This window comes from Choristoneura fumiferana, chromosome 26 (genome assembly GCF_025370935.1).
Source record: "Choristoneura fumiferana chromosome 26, NRCan_CFum_1, whole genome shotgun sequence".
Lineage (NCBI taxonomy): Eukaryota > Metazoa > Arthropoda > Insecta > Lepidoptera > Tortricidae > Choristoneura > Choristoneura fumiferana.
The window spans coordinates 2,022,412-2,040,880 of record NC_133497.1 but is presented as its reverse complement, the minus strand read 5'-3'; the positions used below and the strand labels follow the sequence as shown (position 1 = coordinate 2,040,880).

The 18,469-nt window shown below is 38.2% G+C and overlaps 1 protein-coding gene across 1 annotated transcript; it reads left to right on the top strand.

The window, feature by feature from the left end:
• The first annotated feature begins 317 nt into the window (after positions 1-317).
• On the top strand, positions 318-18,413 carry LOC141442668 (uncharacterized). The gene is made up of 4 exons (XM_074107714.1): positions 318-434; positions 3,694-3,794; positions 13,670-13,800; positions 18,246-18,413. The coding sequence occupies exons 1-4, from the start codon at positions 347-349 to the stop codon at positions 18,382-18,384; spliced, it is 459 nt and encodes a 152-aa protein (XP_073963815.1). The 5' UTR covers positions 318-346; the 3' UTR covers positions 18,385-18,413.
• Positions 18,414-18,469: the final 56 nt, after the last annotated feature.

Sequence of the window (18,469 nt, the reverse complement as noted above, 5' to 3'; positions counted from 1 at the left end):
GGGCACCGGAGGACGGCCGTCGACGGCGAGGTTGACCGAAAAGGAGATGGCGGGACGATTTAGACGCGTATGCAAGGGATTGGCCTGACATTGCGCTGAACCGGGAGGTGTGGAGATCAAGAGGAGAGGCCTTTGCCCAGCAGTGGGACGCTATTGAAGGCTAGTTAAAAAAAATAAAAAAAATAAACGAAATAGCCTTGTGAAATTTGGCATTAAATCATACAAAAATATCAGTAACTTATCACTATTTGCTTTTTCCCAGTCAGAGGTTATAAATAATATTGATAAGTGCTAATGATTGAATTCAAAACATTCTCTTGTCAGTCTGAGTACTGGTCGAGTGAGGATGTGCCGCATATTGCAGACTGTTGTTGTGTGTTTCGTGTTGCTGTATTTAGTGTCGGCCTACGAGTTTGTTGAAGGCGGCAGAAGAGGTAAATAGCTTTATTTATTCTTAAAAACTTTTTTTAACCCTTAACTACCTACATCCTGTTTCAGAAACACAACCACCTATGAGCGGTCTAGAAGACCGCTAGTTTTAAAGGATTTGCAATAATTATAGAAATTTAGTTTAAATTTAATAAAAAAGTAATAAATAAAATTTTAACAGTCTAAACTATTTATTTGCAATAAACATTACAAAATAAATCAATAGATTTTTTAAAGTACTGTTAAATTACTTATCCGAAGGGGATATGAGATCTCAAAATATAGGAAAATAATATAAAGATTATTAACGTTTCATCAAATTGAATGATCAGCTAAGTTATTTAACTGATTTAATTTTACAGGGACATTTTATTTTTATAAATTTGGAAACCCTCAAAACAACCATTTTTGTCGGCAACCGATAATAATTTTTCGAACATTCGAGACAAATTAGTCTCTTGCATTCAATGATGACACTTATTTTAACCACCTTTTGTGACTGTGTGACTAGGAGGCATGTTTTACTAAAAAATAAAAATTTACATTTTTTAATTATATTAAAAATGTTAACAGATAAAACACACAACCACCTGCGTTCGGTCTGGGAGACCGCGTACAAATATTACGCAACCACCTACCTACGGTCTCTGAGACCGTTGTCGCCAGTATTATGCTCACTTAATTCAAAGGAACACATTCAAACTTGTCGACCACATGGCGGCCATTGATTGGCCCCCAGGAAAAGGTACAAGGTCACTAGAAGTTTGTGCGCCGCGATTGCATCGACTTATTATCATTTTTAAATCTGCTAAGGTCTGAGAGACCGCACGTAGGTGGTTAAGGGTTAAAACATAAATTGGAACCGACTACAAAAGACATTGAAAATAATTTTCTACTAGTTTCAAGTCGGTGCCTCAACGAGCCAGCAGGAGTGATGAAGTTCAATATACTCAAAGTATTGATAGTATGTAGGTGAGGTAGACGACTATATGTCCACTCCTGCTGGCTCTTGCTGAGGCACCGACTTCAGACTGGTAGAAAATGATTTTCACGGTTGTTTGTAGTCGGTTCAATTTTTCGTTATAAAATATTATTTTGGTAATTTCATTTTGGCACTTTTTTTTTTTTATTCGACTGGATGGCAAACGAGCAAGTGGGTCTCCTGATGGTAAGAGATCACCACCGCCCATAAACATCTGCAACACCAGGGGTATTGCAGATGCGTTGCCAACCTAGAGGCCTAAGATGGGATACCTCAAGTGCCAGTAATTTCACCGGCTGTCTTACTCTCCACGCCGAAACACAACAGTGCAAGCACTGCTGCTTCACGGCAGGATTAGCGAGCAAGATGGTGGTAGCAATCCGGGCGGACCTTGCACAAGGTCCTACCACCTGCACACCTGCACCTGCAGTCTGTTTTACTTTTTTGGTATAATTTTCTTTTCTTTGATGAAATTCGTTCTCGGTCCACAGTTGGCGGAGTTATGTATCGCATAAAAAACCAAAAAAAAAACATACAGACGAATTGAGAACCTCCTTTGTTGATGTTGGTTTAAATAAAACAGATTCAGATACAGACAGGAGACAGGTTCAGATATAGTGTAGGTAATACTTCTCCATCGGAAAAAGTCGTATCTTAAGCAATACGACGACACCCGAATGGGTGACATATCCATATCCATTAATATGAAACTTAACAATTAGTGTCAAATGCCAAAATTGAAAATGTACCATTGTACGATGGGTAGATTCGATTTGTAGCATTCGAAGATGGCGGATGTAGACAATATCTAATTTTGCTATTTCTGTTTCTTTGGCTAGTTGAAGTAGGTATAATTTTGATAGTGTTTTATGCGGCGATTAACCTTAACAGTGAACAGTGATCCCAAAATCCTATATTGCTCTCGTGTCTAACATTTTTTAATGCGCAAGTGGTCTCCACGTGGTTTCTGGAATTTTACTATCAAGTTGCAAAAACTACAATCACCGTACAACGTGCCTCTCAAAGAGAGTTTAACTTGACACTGGCGAAATTGTCCTATTTATTAGGACAGAAAAGCCATATTTTAAAAGAGAAGAAGAAGTACGATGGGTACGGAAGCTAAGTGAGAGAGAACGATGAATATGACCTTTCCGTTAAAATAAGATGGAGAATCATTGTTCACTACATATGCACATACAACTGCGACAAAAACAACGTTTTATCTTTTTTTTGATAAAGATCCCTCTTAGGGCCTTTTAGTTCGCGTTTGTACTCTTTTTGTTTTGTTGTTTTCTTTTGTGTTTTATGTACAATAAGGTATTTACATACATCATCATCATCCCAGCCTTTATACGTCCCACTGCTGGGCACAGGCCTCCTCTCAGCTCATTTACATACATACGTGTTACAAAATAACCTATCAAATAAAATTTTGGTAAAAATTTCATTTTAATACAAGCTTATTTTGCGGACTGTGCTTTGTGTCGAATTTACTTGCATTGTCACCCAACCCACAGAAAAGATAATAACCCAAACTACATTTGCACACCAAATTTCAAGTCGATGCCATTAACCGTTGAAGAGTTCTGTCCTTCGGAAACGATCCTGGCCGGACTATCAGGATGTCACTACCAGATTATTGTACTGTCACCAAATTTACATCATCATCCCAGCCTATATACGTCCCACTGCTGGCCACAGCCCACCTCTGAGAACAAGAGGGCTTGGGCCGTAGTTCCCACGCGGGCCCAGTGCGGATTGGGAACTTCACACGCACCATTGAATTGCTTCACAGGTTTGTGCAGGTTTCCTCACGATGTTTTCCTTCACCGCAAAGCTCGTGGTAAATTTCAAATGTTATTCCGCACATGAATTTCGAAAAACTCAGAGGTGCGAGCCGGGGTTTGAACCTACGACCCTCTGCTTGAGAGGCGATAGGTCAAACCACTAGGCCACCGCGGCTTTTTAAAATAAATGTACATAGGTATGCCAAATTTCAAGTCAATCCGACTACTGAAAGTTGGTCGAATTTAACTTGCAAGATTTGAGTACAGACAGCAGACAATGGGAAAGGTGAAACTAAAAAAAAAACCTTGTAAAAATAGATTAATTCCTAAAGCGAAAAAAAAAGTGACCTAAGCTGTCATGTCATACAACCAGATAGTTATTTAACAGTAAGTACAGTAGTAAAGATTATTTAACAGAGCGGTAATTAATAGCTATATTATGACTCATTGTCGTTCTTTACTTTCAATACCGAGCAAACTATATTCTTGTCGCAGGAGAGGGGGAGAGCTGTGATGAAAACGGGAAGGCGGGTACATGCACCCGCATAACTAAATGCCACGTCTACACCCAGAGAGGGGAATGGTGGAAACTGAAAGTAAGTGACCATTTGCGTTGTTTCACGGGTTCAATGACATCATATCAGTCGTAGGACGTCCACTCTGTTGGGTTTGTTTGATCAATTTACCAGTCGTTATTTCCTAGTAGCACAATTTCCGTTCGCATTTTGTCCCGATTTTTTTTTCCACTATCGTTTTAATCGTTCCGTAGCCAAAATGGCAAAAACGAAACCCTTACACAGTTTCGCCATGTCTGTCTGTCTGTCCGCCCGCGGTTTTGCTCAGGGACTATCAATGCTAGAAAGCTGTTATTTTGCACGAATATATATTTAAACTATGCCGACAAAATGGTACAATAAAAAATAAAAAAAATATTTTTTTAGAGGTACCTCCCATAGACGTAAAGTGGGGGTGATTTTATTTTCTCATCCAACCTTGTAGTGTGGGGTATCGTTGGATAGGTCTTTTAAAACGATTAGGGGGTTGTTAGAACGATGTTTGGATTCAGTGATTTGTGTACAAAATATTCAACTTTAAAGTGTAAATTTTCATTAAAATCGTGCATCCCCCCTTTAAAATCTAAACCGGTGGGTGGAAAAATTTGAAAAATTCAGGATGGTAGAAAGTATATCAAACTTACAAGGAAAACTATAACGGTTAAGTTTTCTTGAGAATTATTAGTAGTTTAAGAGTAGGTAAATAGCAGCCTAAGGTATAAAATATACCTAAACTTGGAATATTCCGTACAAAATACGAAATCCTTAGAAAAATATTGCATAAATTTTTCGTAATGGCTACGGAACCCTATTTCGGGCGTGTCCGACAAGCTCTTGGCCGGTTTTTTGCTGAAGCTTATTTTCACAGTAGCGTTTTTCTTTCAATCATAATCGACACAGACACTTTCTGTGTCAATTCTGTATGAAAAAGCACGATGGTCAAAATAAGATTCAGTATAAAGCATATTGGGAAAAATAGCATTTGGGAAAAAATGCGAAAGGAAATTTTCCTACTAGGCAATAACGATTCTAGGAAATTGTTCTAACAAACCCACTGCTGGACATGGGCCTCCCTCATAGATCTCAGTTGCTGGTAGGAAGCAGCCTGATCCGCTGTGAACCCGCCGCTTCAAGTCATCTACTCATCTCGTTGGTGTTTGCACTTGTCGATCCTAATCTCCATTCTAGAACTTTTCGGCCCGAACGGCCATCTGTTCTCCATGCATAACCTGCCCATTGCCACTTCAACGAGCTATTTCGCTTGGCTATGTCTGTGACCCTCGCTCTTCTACGTATCTCCTCATTTTTGATTCGATCCCGTAGATATAGTGACCTGACTGATCCGTACAATCAAAATTAAATGTTAAACCACGAATTTGAAGTATCACACTGAGATGTTTTAACCCCTAGATCAAATTCAATTATATTAGACAATGTAGAGTAAACAAAAATCTAATAAAATTCTGAACTTAGGTGTTAACTACTCTATATCGATTTTTAATCTCTTGTCTCGATGCGACCTGCCCTTGTTTCCCAGGTCTTGTTCCTGTTTTGATGGGTACTGAGGCTGACTGAAGCAGCATGATAAATTAAAAATTCAAAACGTTTCTTCTGCAAGTAGGTCTAAAGGAGACTCTTTTACATGTCACTATTTAGGGTTCCGTACCCAAAGGGTGGCGACGGAACCCTACTATTGAGACTTCGCTGTCTGTCTGTCTGTCACAGGGCTCTATCCCTTGAGCCGTATACACACTTGAATTTTTCACAAATTATGTATAACTGTGGCCGCTATAACAACAAATATTAAAAACAGAAGAAAAAAAAATTAAGGGGGGCTCCCATACTACAACAAACGTGTTTTTTTGCCGTTTCTTGCTTCATATTAATAAAGGCAACAGGTAGATGCTTGAAATATTCACAGAATATTTAGTTGGATAATCAATTTAAAAATAAATAATGAAATTAAAATAAAACTAATATTTAAGGGGGGGCTCCCATAAAAAAAGCTTGATATTTTGCCACTTTTTTGGTAATGTCTAATGTTGTATAGATAATGGTACGTAGACCGATTCACACTTGGGCGGTTTTGATTTAAACTACCAGCGTTTTCGGACATACCATTACTCGTTGGCAAGAAGACTGCGCCGCAAGTAAGTTGGCAATGAATCATTTAAAAGAACAAACGTTTTCGAAAAAATACGGTGGGATATAGCATATATATTTTTTTTTTATTCGACTGGATGGCAAACGAGCAAGTGGGTCTCCTGATGTTATGAGATCACCACCGCCCATAAACATCTGCAACACCACTGCAGTACTGCAGTGGGTACTGCAGATGCGTTGCCAGCCTAGAGGCCTAAGATGGGATACCTCAAGTGCCAGTAATTTCACCGGCTGTCTTACTCTCCACGCCGAAACACAACAGTGCAAGCACTGCTGCTTCACGGCAGGATTAGCGAGCAAGATGGTGGTAGCAATCCGGGCGGACCTTGCACAAGGTCCTACCACCTGCTGCTGATTTTTTATCGAGAGACTAAAATAAGCATGAGAATAATCAATTTATTTTAATCGTTTATTATTTACGCTCTACAACAATTTCAAAGTTTTCGCGGTAAGTATTTTTTCCAACCAGACACAGATTAAAACAAAATCGCATCGGCGAAATATGGTCCATACACAAACTGGAATAAATAGAATGGCGCCACCTTCCTTTTCCTTTCCTTTTATGCCAAAAACTAAGCAAGTACTGGCTGTTTGAGTTTATCTAATTCACTCGAAGTATATTAAAAAAATAACGCTATATTGACCTACTTTTAAAGCATGAGAAGTGAAAAAGGATTAATATAACTACAACTGTAGTTCAGAAGACCAAACATTCCACAATCCTTAAGATTGTCATTGATGAGTATATCTGAATTATACCGCTTCTCTTATCATTCTTGGTATTTACCACGTAAATACCAAATGCCGTTTCGTCGAGATAACCTCTGGGCTATGTAAACTGAATCGAGACCAGAGGTTAGTTCCAGACTCAAGAAGATGGCCGATTTGCGAGTGCCATCATTTTTTAGGATCCGTGGTCAAAATTTAAAAAAAAAACCGGCCAAGAGCGTGTCGGACACGCCCAAAATAGGGTTCCGTAGCCATTACGAAAAAATTAAGTACCTAATATTTTTCTAAGGATTTCGTACTTTTTATACGGATACTTCCAAGTTTAGGTATCGTCGGCCTAAATCGCAAACCTCGTAACTCAATCCGACCAAATTTTACAGGAGACACAAAAAACTTCACTACCAAAAATTTTGCATGAAGACTTGCTAAGTTTTTTTTTACATAATGTTAAGTTAAATTTAGCCGTCAGATTGTTAAGACCTATTTTTTTTTAAATCACCTGAACCTGGAAATTTTGGAGTTACGAGTTTTTCTTGAAAATTTTATAAAGCAAATCGGGAGTTAAGAGTTTTGCTATAAAAAATAGAGGTAATGTTTTGATCTGAACAAGGTAATTATTTACATGATTAAGTACATGAGTTTGGCCCAGGTGAAGATAATGAAGCATGATTATTTTTGGCTGAATTAATTTGATGCAAACTAGCGGGCGACACAATGTTCATGCTGTAAGGCTGTTGACATTTTTCTTGTTCAGGAACTGCTGGTTTGTGACGTGATGAGTGGATTTCGTGACACACAAATTTCATGTTGCACAGTTGGTGAGGTAATAGGGAATTTGAGGACCTGGTATCCCAATGTTATAGGACAGATCAAGGCGTCCAGACTCCGGTGGCTCGAGCACGTAGAAAGGTTGGGAGACGGTCGAGCCGTGAAGAGAGCGCACTTGGGATGACCGAGAGGCCGGTTGGTCGTCCCAGGTACCGCTGGAGGGACGAGGTCCTGAAAGACCTTTTGGACCTCAGGGTCGAATACTTGCAAGAGCTGACTCAACACCGCAAACCGTGGCGTAATCTGGTGTTGGAGGCCAAGACTCACTTTGGGTCACAGCGCCCTGGTAGTAGTAGTAGTAACAGTAGTTAGTGAGATACAAGGTGGTGTAGGGTTCTGCGCTCTAAAACAAATCTCTCGTTGAGATGAATTAAATAGTGCTCTTCCTGAACTAAAATTAAAGATCCATCGTATTGATTTACATCTAAATTGTAACATGCATACGTTTTTTCCTATTTTCGAAAAAATATTTTCTGCAGTCTTACTTCCCTTTGTTGATTCATTTTAGTATCCGCCTACAGAACAAAACAATGTGATAAGTAAAAATCCTTAAGTAAAGCAGCTGGGACGTGTTCGACTACATCCCACTATAATAATTTAAATGCGAAAGTTTGTAAGTCTGTTTGTTTGTTTGTTACTTCGCTTTATGACGTCTAAACCGCTGAACCGATTTAGATGAAGTTCGGTATACAGATAGTTTGAGTCTCGGGGAAGGACATAGGATAGTTTTTATCCCGGAACATTTCATAGTTCCAGCGGGATAGTGAAAACTGAATGCTACGTGGACGGAGTCGCGGGTAACAGGCTAGTAGGTAGGTATAACATAAATTATAATAACAAACAAAACAAATGCCTATTCGAACAATCACAACTACGTACTAGATTAAATAATTTGCGTAGAAAACCACGTAACTTATCTTCACGCGTAAAGATACACGCGAAGCAAACCTCGTATGTCCACGGCACGCAAACAAACTACATTTTCAATAGTCTAATGTGTTTATATATCATAAATATCTATCAAGAATACACAATCAGTTTATATTGCAGAACCTTATTACATACCTGTTAGTCTGCACCCGTTTTCTTCTTAAATCTTTACGCAAAACTGACGTGCAGTCTCACCGCCATCGCAAACTGTAGGTACTGAAGGGAGTGGCGGGGGGAGATACGTGGTATATCTTTTACAAAAATGGCGGTCGGGAGTTGCGAGGTTTTCTATTTTGCTTTTTAAACTTAAACGGTTTACTCTTGGTATTTAAGAGTTTTGCCGTTAGATGCGTTCAGAATAGTACTATCTAAAAGTGTCAAAACATAATTTTCAAAAAAAATGGAGTTACGAGGTATGCGATTTAGGCCGACGGTATATTTTATACCTTAGGCTGCTATTTACTCTTAAAATACTAATAATTATTCTCAAGCAAACTTAGCCGTTATAGTTTTCCTTGAAATTTTGATATACTTACTACCATTCTGATTTTTTTCAAATTTTTCCACCCACCGCTTTAGATTTTATAGGGGGGGGGGCGCTCGATTTTAATGAAAAGTTGCGCTTTAAAGTTGAATATTTTGCAAACAAATCACTGAATCGAAAAGTTGTTCTAGCAACCCCTAATGATTTTAAAAGCCTATCCAACGATACCCTTCACTATAGAGTTGGATGAGATAAAAAAATCACCCCCACTTTACGTCTATGGGAGGTACCCTAACAAACTTTTTTTTGAATTCTTAATTGTACCATTTTGTCGGCATAGTTTACTTATATATCCGTGCAAAATTACAGCTTTCTAACATTGATAGTCCCTGGGCAAAGCCGCGGACGGACAGACAGACAGACATGGCGAAACTATAAGGGTTCCGTTTTTGCCATTTTGGCTCCGGAACCCTAAAAAGGAACCCTTATAGTTTCGTCCTGTCAGTGCGTCTGTATGTCACAGGCAAGTTATTCAAAAACACACTTTAAGGTTTTTAAAACAATTTTTTTATTAAGTGCATATTTTTGGAAAAAACGGAACTCTTCAATTCAATTCAATTCAAGTCATTTATTTCAGCCATAAATACATAAATACCCATAATTTATTAGTTTTACAGTATACTTACACGCTAGAGTTAGTATTTACATGGCACTTTCTTTAATTGGATCTTATAGTTTCGTCCGGTCCGTCCGTCTGTAGGTAAGTATGTCACAGGCAATTTATTCAAAAACACACCTTAAGGTTTTTAAAACAAATCTATGATTAAGTGAATATTTTCGGAAATAATCGTAAGTATGTTTGAAAAAAATCACAAAGGTATAACTACTTTCAACCAAAATTGATTTCAACGTGATTGGATATACCGTTTAAAGTTATTGACGAAAACCTGCGCTTCTCAACAAAAGGACGTAAGTGCTACGGAGATACACTCTTTTGCTGGTATACTATTTCACGTCGTATTATTAAGAGGTGAGTTTTCTTCCTACCCTCGCTTATTTTTTTAATGGCTACGGAATCCTTCACTAAGCATGTTCTGACATGCTCTTGGTCGGTTTTTTTATTGACCACAGCAATAGGTACGCTTAACTCTGCAGGCTATCGAACCTTCAATCTGACCTAAGTGCCTATTCAGTGATGGCGTAGTTCCATAACTACGCGACTCCCACCGCGTCGCCAGTTAGTTTTGCCATATTCCATAACTTTTTACGAGTATGTATTATAGTATTATACAATTTACTCGTACCCTCTGAACCAAGAAGAATAGAACGTGTTGCTTAGGTTATTTCTAACTTATGTACAGTCAAGTGCAATAAAACATCAAATTTAAAAAAACAAAAAACCCGGCTGCCAAACTAAAAGGAAGAAAATAAGCCTAGTGGTCTAGAACTCTGTTAAGTAGTTAATTTATTTTAAGGATAGTGTAGTGTAACTTTAACTGTACCTTTTTAATTTAAAATAAAATTTTAATTCTAAAACATTCCGTTACAAAAAAAAAAAATAAGCTCAACAGTCGGGACCCATTTTTTACTAAGAGTTTTTGAGCGTCACGATTTAAATGGGTCCCGACTGTTGAACTTTAAATTAGCTACTTAACAGAGTTCTAGACCACTAGGCTTATTTTCTTCCTTTTAGTTTTGGCAGCCGGGTTTTTTTATTTTTTAAATGTAATGTTTTATTTTACACTTTTTTGATATTTATGTAAAAACGGTAGATTAAAAGTAAAGTAGTTACTAAGTAAGTAGTTAGTAAGTAGTAGTAGTTAGGTAGTGGTAGTTTAGAATGGGCTGATTATTAGCTTTCATTTGATACCCATATTGTTTTCATTCCTCCGCCATATTTTTTTTCGCAGACGCCATATTGAAATATTATATAACCTATGTCACTCCGATAGTTATGACGAATCCAATGATACCTCATATATTAAAATCCGTGTAGCCGTTTAGGCTGCAGCGAGGACCAAAGAAATGGATATACATACCCACATACATACATACACTCGAAAAACATAACCCTCCTTCGGGCAGTCGGGTAAAAATAAAAGTAGGTATTTATTTGTCGGTATGTTTAGTTCTTAAAATTAATAAAAATAAAGATTTTCTTAACTTAATGTTGCATATTTCAACAGTTTCATGCATATTCGAAGCATTGATCATGCATATTCGAATGGGTGCCCCTTGAAATTTCGACAAACTAATTATCAAATTTCATATCATTGAAAACGATATATCGAATATTCAATACTGATATTTTCTCTTGGAATAATTTCACTTCATCGAATAGTCATTACATATTAAAACAATTATTAGAACAACAGTAAAAGGATTATTATTTGCTTAAAGATACATTTCATCAACTATTCATGAGACATAACAACTAAATATCGCTGTTTATTTTCATCGACGTATTATTAGAAAACACTTTTATTTCATAGTTTCTTATATAATATTATAACGATATATTCTACCAGTTTTAGTGATTCAAGATTAAATTCTGCATCTTTTGCATAATTTTTAGCAAATTTGCAGGCTTGTATTCTTAAAAATAAAATGAATATAGTTACTATTATTATAAAAATAGTTAAGCTTAGGTTAAAACTGCGACCCCAACAATAATAAATCACTACCAGGACAATAGGTTAGGTTAGGTTAGAACTGCGACCTCAACAAAAATACATCGCTACCGGGAAAGTAGGTTAGGTTAGGTTAGAACTGCGACCCCAACAAAAAACACCGCTGACAGAAAAGCAGGTTAGGTTAGGTTAGAACTGCGACCCCAACAAAAATACATCGCTACCAGGTAAGTACATTACAACTGCGACTTCAAAAAAATCATTGAAGTTGTTAAATGATAAATATTAAAATAATATTCTAAGATGTGACATTTACTAAATTAAGGAAATATGAAATAATAAACAATCTCTTAAATAATATTTCCAGAAATTAAAAATCGGCGATTTAAAAATACTCATTCTAATCATTCCAGGTACTTAATGAATACTCGACAAAATGAATAAATATAAAACGTTGACTTTTAAATGATATTCGATTAAAAATATGGCGGTAGTGGACGCTTAAAGCAGAATACAAAATGTATAAGAAATGTTATCTGGCAGCGATAACCATAACATTTGATGCGTGCCATATTAGTTAAGACTTTATACAAGTTACTTTAACTGTTCAAAGCCCAAAACATAAATTGTCATAAGAAGTAGTTAGTTGTAGTTTCACTATTGATTCAACCAGAGGGCGTTGGCAACCCCAGTTTTTGCAAGACACACACATGAATGTTTGTTAACTAATGTAAATATTTTATATTTGTACGATTAATCATTAAACATGGCTACAGCTGATGTTCATAGCATTCCATGATATAATTTATTAGTTTTGCTTACATAGAATAGTTACTGTCAACTGACGATAGATGGTGCTAGTTGTAGGTTGAAACTAAGTATCGATGTTAGAACTTAAATTCAATAAGCTCTTTAAAATATCTTGTGCACTTGCGCATTGTAAGAGAGTACTGAAGCTTACAGCATACATCCTCTTGACCTTTACTACTCGCGTTAGGTATGAGAGTGCCGTGGCGTACAACGTACATCCTGATTGGATTGCGTTGCGCTTGGACCTTACGTACTCGCTTAGGGAACCGCCGGTGCGGAGCAAGTCACGTGACATCTTCCCTGGATTCACGTGGCCCCTCTCGTTGGTGGCTATTCCACGTCGTACCTAGCTATAAGTGCCTCAGTACCCGTCATTGTACCTGTCGTCATCTCTGTCAAATTATACGTCTGAAGACCTTACTTCGTGTCTCATTCACCGCTGCGCCCCACCATCACGAGTCCCCCGTATTACACAACTAGATTTTACTCAACTGAAATTACGGGATTTTACAAAATTCCCCTCTGAAATCTCAAAATTTATATGAAAATGAAATGAAAAATGAAAATGAAAATGAAAAGTTTTTATTGATTAGAAACAGTGTAACTTAAAATACAGTGTCAGCGAGCCCCAAACTAGGCAGTGCCTGTATCTTGGGCGCCCTGATGAGTTGGTATTCCAAACAAAAAACGAATTACAGTGTTCTTAATAGGCACAGATATATCGTGGTTAAGTTATCAAAAAACTTTGGATACGTATATTTCCATTTGTTTTTTTTGTATTTTTCCATGTAAGATGAAGCGCGTAAGATTTTGGGAGTGGGGGGCGTGGCATCTCGCCGTGCTAAAAAGTGTCGCACGGCGTGACGTAACGTGCAAATTGAACTGGCTATATCTTCATAATTTTTAGTTAAACTGTAACAAAACTGGCCAAGAGCAAGCCGGACTCGCGCACGAATGGTTCCGTACCGTACGTGTTGTATGGGAACCCCGCTTAAATATTTATTTTATTTTAATTTAATTATGTATTTTTAAAGTTTTATTAACTAAATATATTGTGATTATTAACCTGTTGCCGTTATTAATATCGAGCAAAAAACGGCAAAAAAATCACGTTTGTGGTAGGGAGCCCCCCTAAATATTTATAATAAGAAAAACAAATAAGCTGAGACATGTGGTGCATAGGAGAAATTTCTCTCTTTTTCTGTGCATCTATGTATCAGTTTGTATTTTCGATATGGATTTTACGGGATGACCGTTAAAGTAACAAAATTTGGACTTGAAATAAAAAAATACATAAAGACTAAAAACCAATCTTAGAATAATATTACATGTATTTTTTTCAGATATGTGACTTCGTTGACTATTCACATGACACAATGACCGTGATATGCTGCCCTGCTAGAGAGAGTACCACCACCACCACAACTACCACCACTACCACTCCGAAGCCAATCGCCACCACTCCTCCGATGGGGTATTGTATCTTTTTACCTCCCTAAGGCAGTGTCCAATGGAGCGGAGCGAGGCGGAGCGGTATAATAGTATGCAAAATAAAAATCCATTCACCAATATAATTGCATTAGGCAGTTGTCTCACCGCCGGCGAGGGAACGATTGGCTATTAACTCTGTTCCTCCTGTGATGAGTGATACAAGTGCAAAATGGTCATTTTACAGGAGAGCGAAAATAAGATTTAAAAAATTCTGGTTTGTGAGCCAAGGGGGCTAGCATTTACCGAAGCACTTTTTTTAATACATAAAAATATATTCTATAAACGTGCATTTAGTGTTTTTCGGTAAATATTGTAAGTTCAAAGAAAATCGCGAAAAACCTGTGAGTTGTATTTATTGAAATGTCTAATATGAGTAAATAATATGTGTTAGATGATACAAGTTCAGTTATATCACGGTGCACCCCTGGAGCACTCATAATATCTCTTGGCGTAAACTGATATGATATACATGAATTTGTAAATTTCGCTCTTACATCTTTTGTCGCAGCGACAAAAGCTATAAAACTCGCTGAGCTATAAAACTACCTCAGCGATACACGCTCAGCGGTGTTAGCTTGGGGGCTGTTCCGCTCGAGCGAGTGGAGCGAGTAATCGCCCGTCGCACTCGAACACTCGCTTACAGCCGAGCGACAAAACTACACTCGCTTCCCGCTGCTCGCTCACTCGTTTCTAGTTCTCGCTCTACTCGCTTCTCTCATCGTCGGCGGTGGGACAAGTGCCTAACACATTTTGCATGTGGTAGAGCCTCACTGTAACCACTTGCTGGCTGCAGTACGAATGGGCCGGCTCGACCGGGTTAGTATCACACTCGCGCAGAATACCGGCGTGAAATAGTAGCTTTGCTACTACTATGTTTTGTACTGTGAGTGGGAGATCCGGAGGCCCAACTCCCCTCAACCCCAAACCCCAACTCCTCAACTCTTGAGGGGGGAGTTGTTAACTAGTTTAAAAATTCATACAAAACTGGGAAGCAGAGCGAGGACTATTCTGCTCCGTATTACTATCTCGCCCCACTCCACTATCGAGTTCCGCGCTCCCGTACTTCGCTCCACATTACCCCCTAGCTCCGCTCCGCCACAAAACAGATAGGTACAAAAATCAATCTACATACAAAGTGCGCTCGAGCAACGCACACATAGACACTGCTCACGGACACGATATCTCGGACCGGTTGGGACCAGTGCGAGCGCGAGTTCCATCCGCTTGAGACACGCGTCTGTGAACTTTTTTGTGTAATAATGGAGAAAGCAAATTTATAACACTTGAAAATATAATAATCGTGCATTTTGCCGATGTTGAAATCATCGCAAGATAATTTCTGTGACAAATTTGTAATTAACAATGACAATAACCTTAAAATATTTCAGTTATTATTAATTTATATTTCCATTCTTCCCGTTTCATTCTCAACAATAAATCCAACTACTAGATACAAGTGCTACTACCACAATAGTTTTTTGTGCATAAGCCATAGTTGATAACCCTAGAGCAGGGTTTCTCAAACTTACCCCTACCCCCCCCCCCGCCCCCAAAGAAAGTAAAAACTGGCTGTTGGAGAAACTAAGTTTATTTTTATTTCAATAATCATGATAATATAATGTATATTATTTATTTTAATAAAAGGTAACAAATATAGGTAAGAACCTAAGAATCGTCTTGCCAACGAAAATACAAACTGAAACAAACAACAACAAGTAACAAACAAATAAGTAACAAATTTGGAGTTGAAATAAAAAATACAAAAATAACTCCAAAACCATCTTAATATCTTGCCAGTCTTGCAGCCACCATCACGTAAACCTTGTCGCGAACCCCCTACCGTCCAATAGCGAACCCCTCGGGGGTTCGCGTACCCCACTTTGAGAAACCCTGCCCTAGAGCGACCGCCGAGCGTAGGTATCTATCTGTTTTGTGGCTCCGCTGTCTCGCTCCATTTCAGTTTTAGCAGCCTAATGCAAAGCGGGGTGTTGATTCAACACTGTTGAAGTATATCAACAAGATCGTTACTGTTGGGCTGGATGTGCATGAGGCTGGCTGTGTGTCCTCGTATGGCAATTAGTGTTACTGCTCGAGCTTTCTCGAACTCGAGAAAACTCGAGAAATTCGGCTTCACTCGAGACGAGAAAAATATGAATGGAGAATTTTCGGGTTTCAAATTTTAATGCGCCAGATGCAGTTTTTTGCTGTTCATGGCTTTTGAAGACTGTAGAGACTAATTTCCCGAAATTGTTCTTCCCCAGTATATTTTTATCCATTCGTTTTTTTCCCCAATCTTTTTTTTTGCCATGCGAATAATTCCCTTATGGATTGTTTACCCATTCTAATAATTTTCTAGACGTTTTTCATGCCAAACTATGTTTTTACCAGTCTATTCAATTGTCAGTCTAGGAAATTGTCACGAAAGACGAAACAAATATAGCAGGAAAAGATTTGTGCGAGCGAGCGAAGCGAGCGAGCAAGACGGTTCGCAGCAGAAGCGACTCGGATAGGTTAGGTTCAGAAGGCTAAGGCGGGAACGAAGCGAGCGGAGCGGAGCGTAATTCCCGCCTTAGCCTTCGATGTTAGGTTTTTTTTTATAGCAGGCAAGATACTTAACTGCCACTAAGAAAGTAGGTTGGATAAGATTCAACAGCAAAGATCATTTGTGAAGCAATATTATCCGGGCTGCTATAAAAAAAACCCTAACATCGAAGGCTAAGGCGGGAGCTACGCTCCGCTTCGCTCCCGCCTTAGCCTTCTGAACCTAACCTATCCAAGTCGCTTTTGCCTCGAACCGTCTTGCTCGCTCGCTTCGCTCGCTCGCACATATCAATTTTTTTTTACTTTCGGTATTTTGTACTTTCGGTATTCTGAATTTCGATTTGTTAAGTGTCGAAAGGATTATCTTTGTAGGTTGCAACTCTACTGAATTACTCCTTTTTTGAGACAATGGACATTATGGACCAGAGCCCTAATTTATTTTATTATGACGAAACAAGACTGGCAATTAAATAGACTGGTAAAAACATAGTTTGGCATGAAAAACGTCTAGAAAATTATTAGAATGGGTAAACAATCCATAAGGGAATTATTCGCATGGCAAAAAAAAAGATTGGGGAAAAAAACGAATGGATAAAAATATACTGGGGAAGAACAATTTTGGGGAATTACAGCCTTATTCATAAAAAGTTAGAGCCTCCTTGAAGGCTCCTTGAAGGCCCGATGCTAAAAAACATGATTCATAAACGTCTGTTAGCGCTAATCAGTCGATCAAGGCTCTGCTAAAGTTAGAGGACCGTAGACCCTCCTTTATCTCTCTGCTAAGTCACAAAATGGCCGCCACAAGTTTGAACAGCTGACTTTGACTAGAGCAAAAAACCATAGGTACCGAAGATATTTATAGTGAAGGCAGGGCTACGCAGATTAAAAAAAAAACAGGAAATTTTATTTTCAGGAATTTGTATTTAAAAATCCTCTAAATTAGCAACAATAAATTAACAATAAATATGAAAAAAAAAATAAGGATGATTAACATAATTATGGCTTTTTGCACAACATAAACATGCGGATCGGAAATGGCGGGAAAACAAACATCTCGCTTTTTTTTTTCCTGGTAATTTGCTGTCACTGCTGTCAATTTTTTTTTTAATTATCGATTAGGCCATTTTTTGTCTTTGATTTGTCAAGGTGGCCAACATAACGCGTCTAATCCGTCTATCAGCAGCTCAACAACTAGCAGACTGCTAGCAAGCGTTTATGAATCATACTTCTTGACAACCGTCTAACAAGCTTAATCAGTCTGCTAAGTAACAGACCGATCAAACCTCAATTAAGGATTTTTTATGAATAAGGCTGTTAGTCTCTACAGTCAATAGCTATACTTTACTAAAAACTAGCTGTAGCTCGTTGCTGTCCGCGTAGAATTCATTACTTGCTTTCCTACGAGAACTACGCAATTTTCCGGGATAAAAACTAACCTATTTGGCGACCGGATGGCCAAGTGGTTAGAGAACCTGACTACGAAGCTTGAGGTTACGGGTTCAAATCCCGGCCGGGGCAGATATTTGTATGAATAATACGAATGTTTGTTCTCGGGTCTTGGGTGTTTAATATGTATTTAAGTATGTATATATTTATCTATATAAGTAAGTTTATCCGTTGCCTAGTATCTATAGTACAAGCTTTGCTTAGTTTGGGACTAGGTCAATTGGTGTCAAGTGTCCCATGATATTTATTTATATTTATTATTTATTTCCTTCCCCGGGACGCAAACTATCTGTACAATTTCGTCTCAATCGGTTCAGTGGTTTATACATGAAGAGGTCACTAACAAACAAATAAATTACAAACATTCTGAGTGGTTTGTGCCCAGCAGTGCAGTGGGATGTATAGGCTGGGATGATGATGATTGTTTACCGTCTATTGTAGGGATGCCACGACGGAGTACGTACCCCCTGTTTATGATTACGTCATGAACGATGTCGCACCGGACGGGTGCTCGTACCTGCAGCCCAATCTTACGACAGAACCCATCGGCAAAAGATCATTCGACAGTAAGTACGAATAATAATGTAATCTTTCATCAAAATAAAAATAAATAAATCCTATCTACCTATCTATACTAGTGAAATGAAAATAACGGCCACTTAAGT

Bases quoted from the DNA above. Each gene is read 5' to 3' on its own strand.
- LOC141442668 (XM_074107714.1), top strand. From the start codon at position 347: ATGTGCCGCATATTGCAGACTGTTGTTGTGTGTTTCGTGTTGCTGTAT. The intron at 435-3,693 runs GTAAATAGCTTT...TTCTTGTCGCAG, and splicing joins TGTTGAAGGCGGCAGAAGAG to GAGAGGGGGAGAGCTGTGAT. The intron at 3,795-13,669 runs GTAAGTGACCAT...TATTTTTTTCAG, and splicing joins GGGAATGGTGGAAACTGAAA to ATATGTGACTTCGTTGACTA.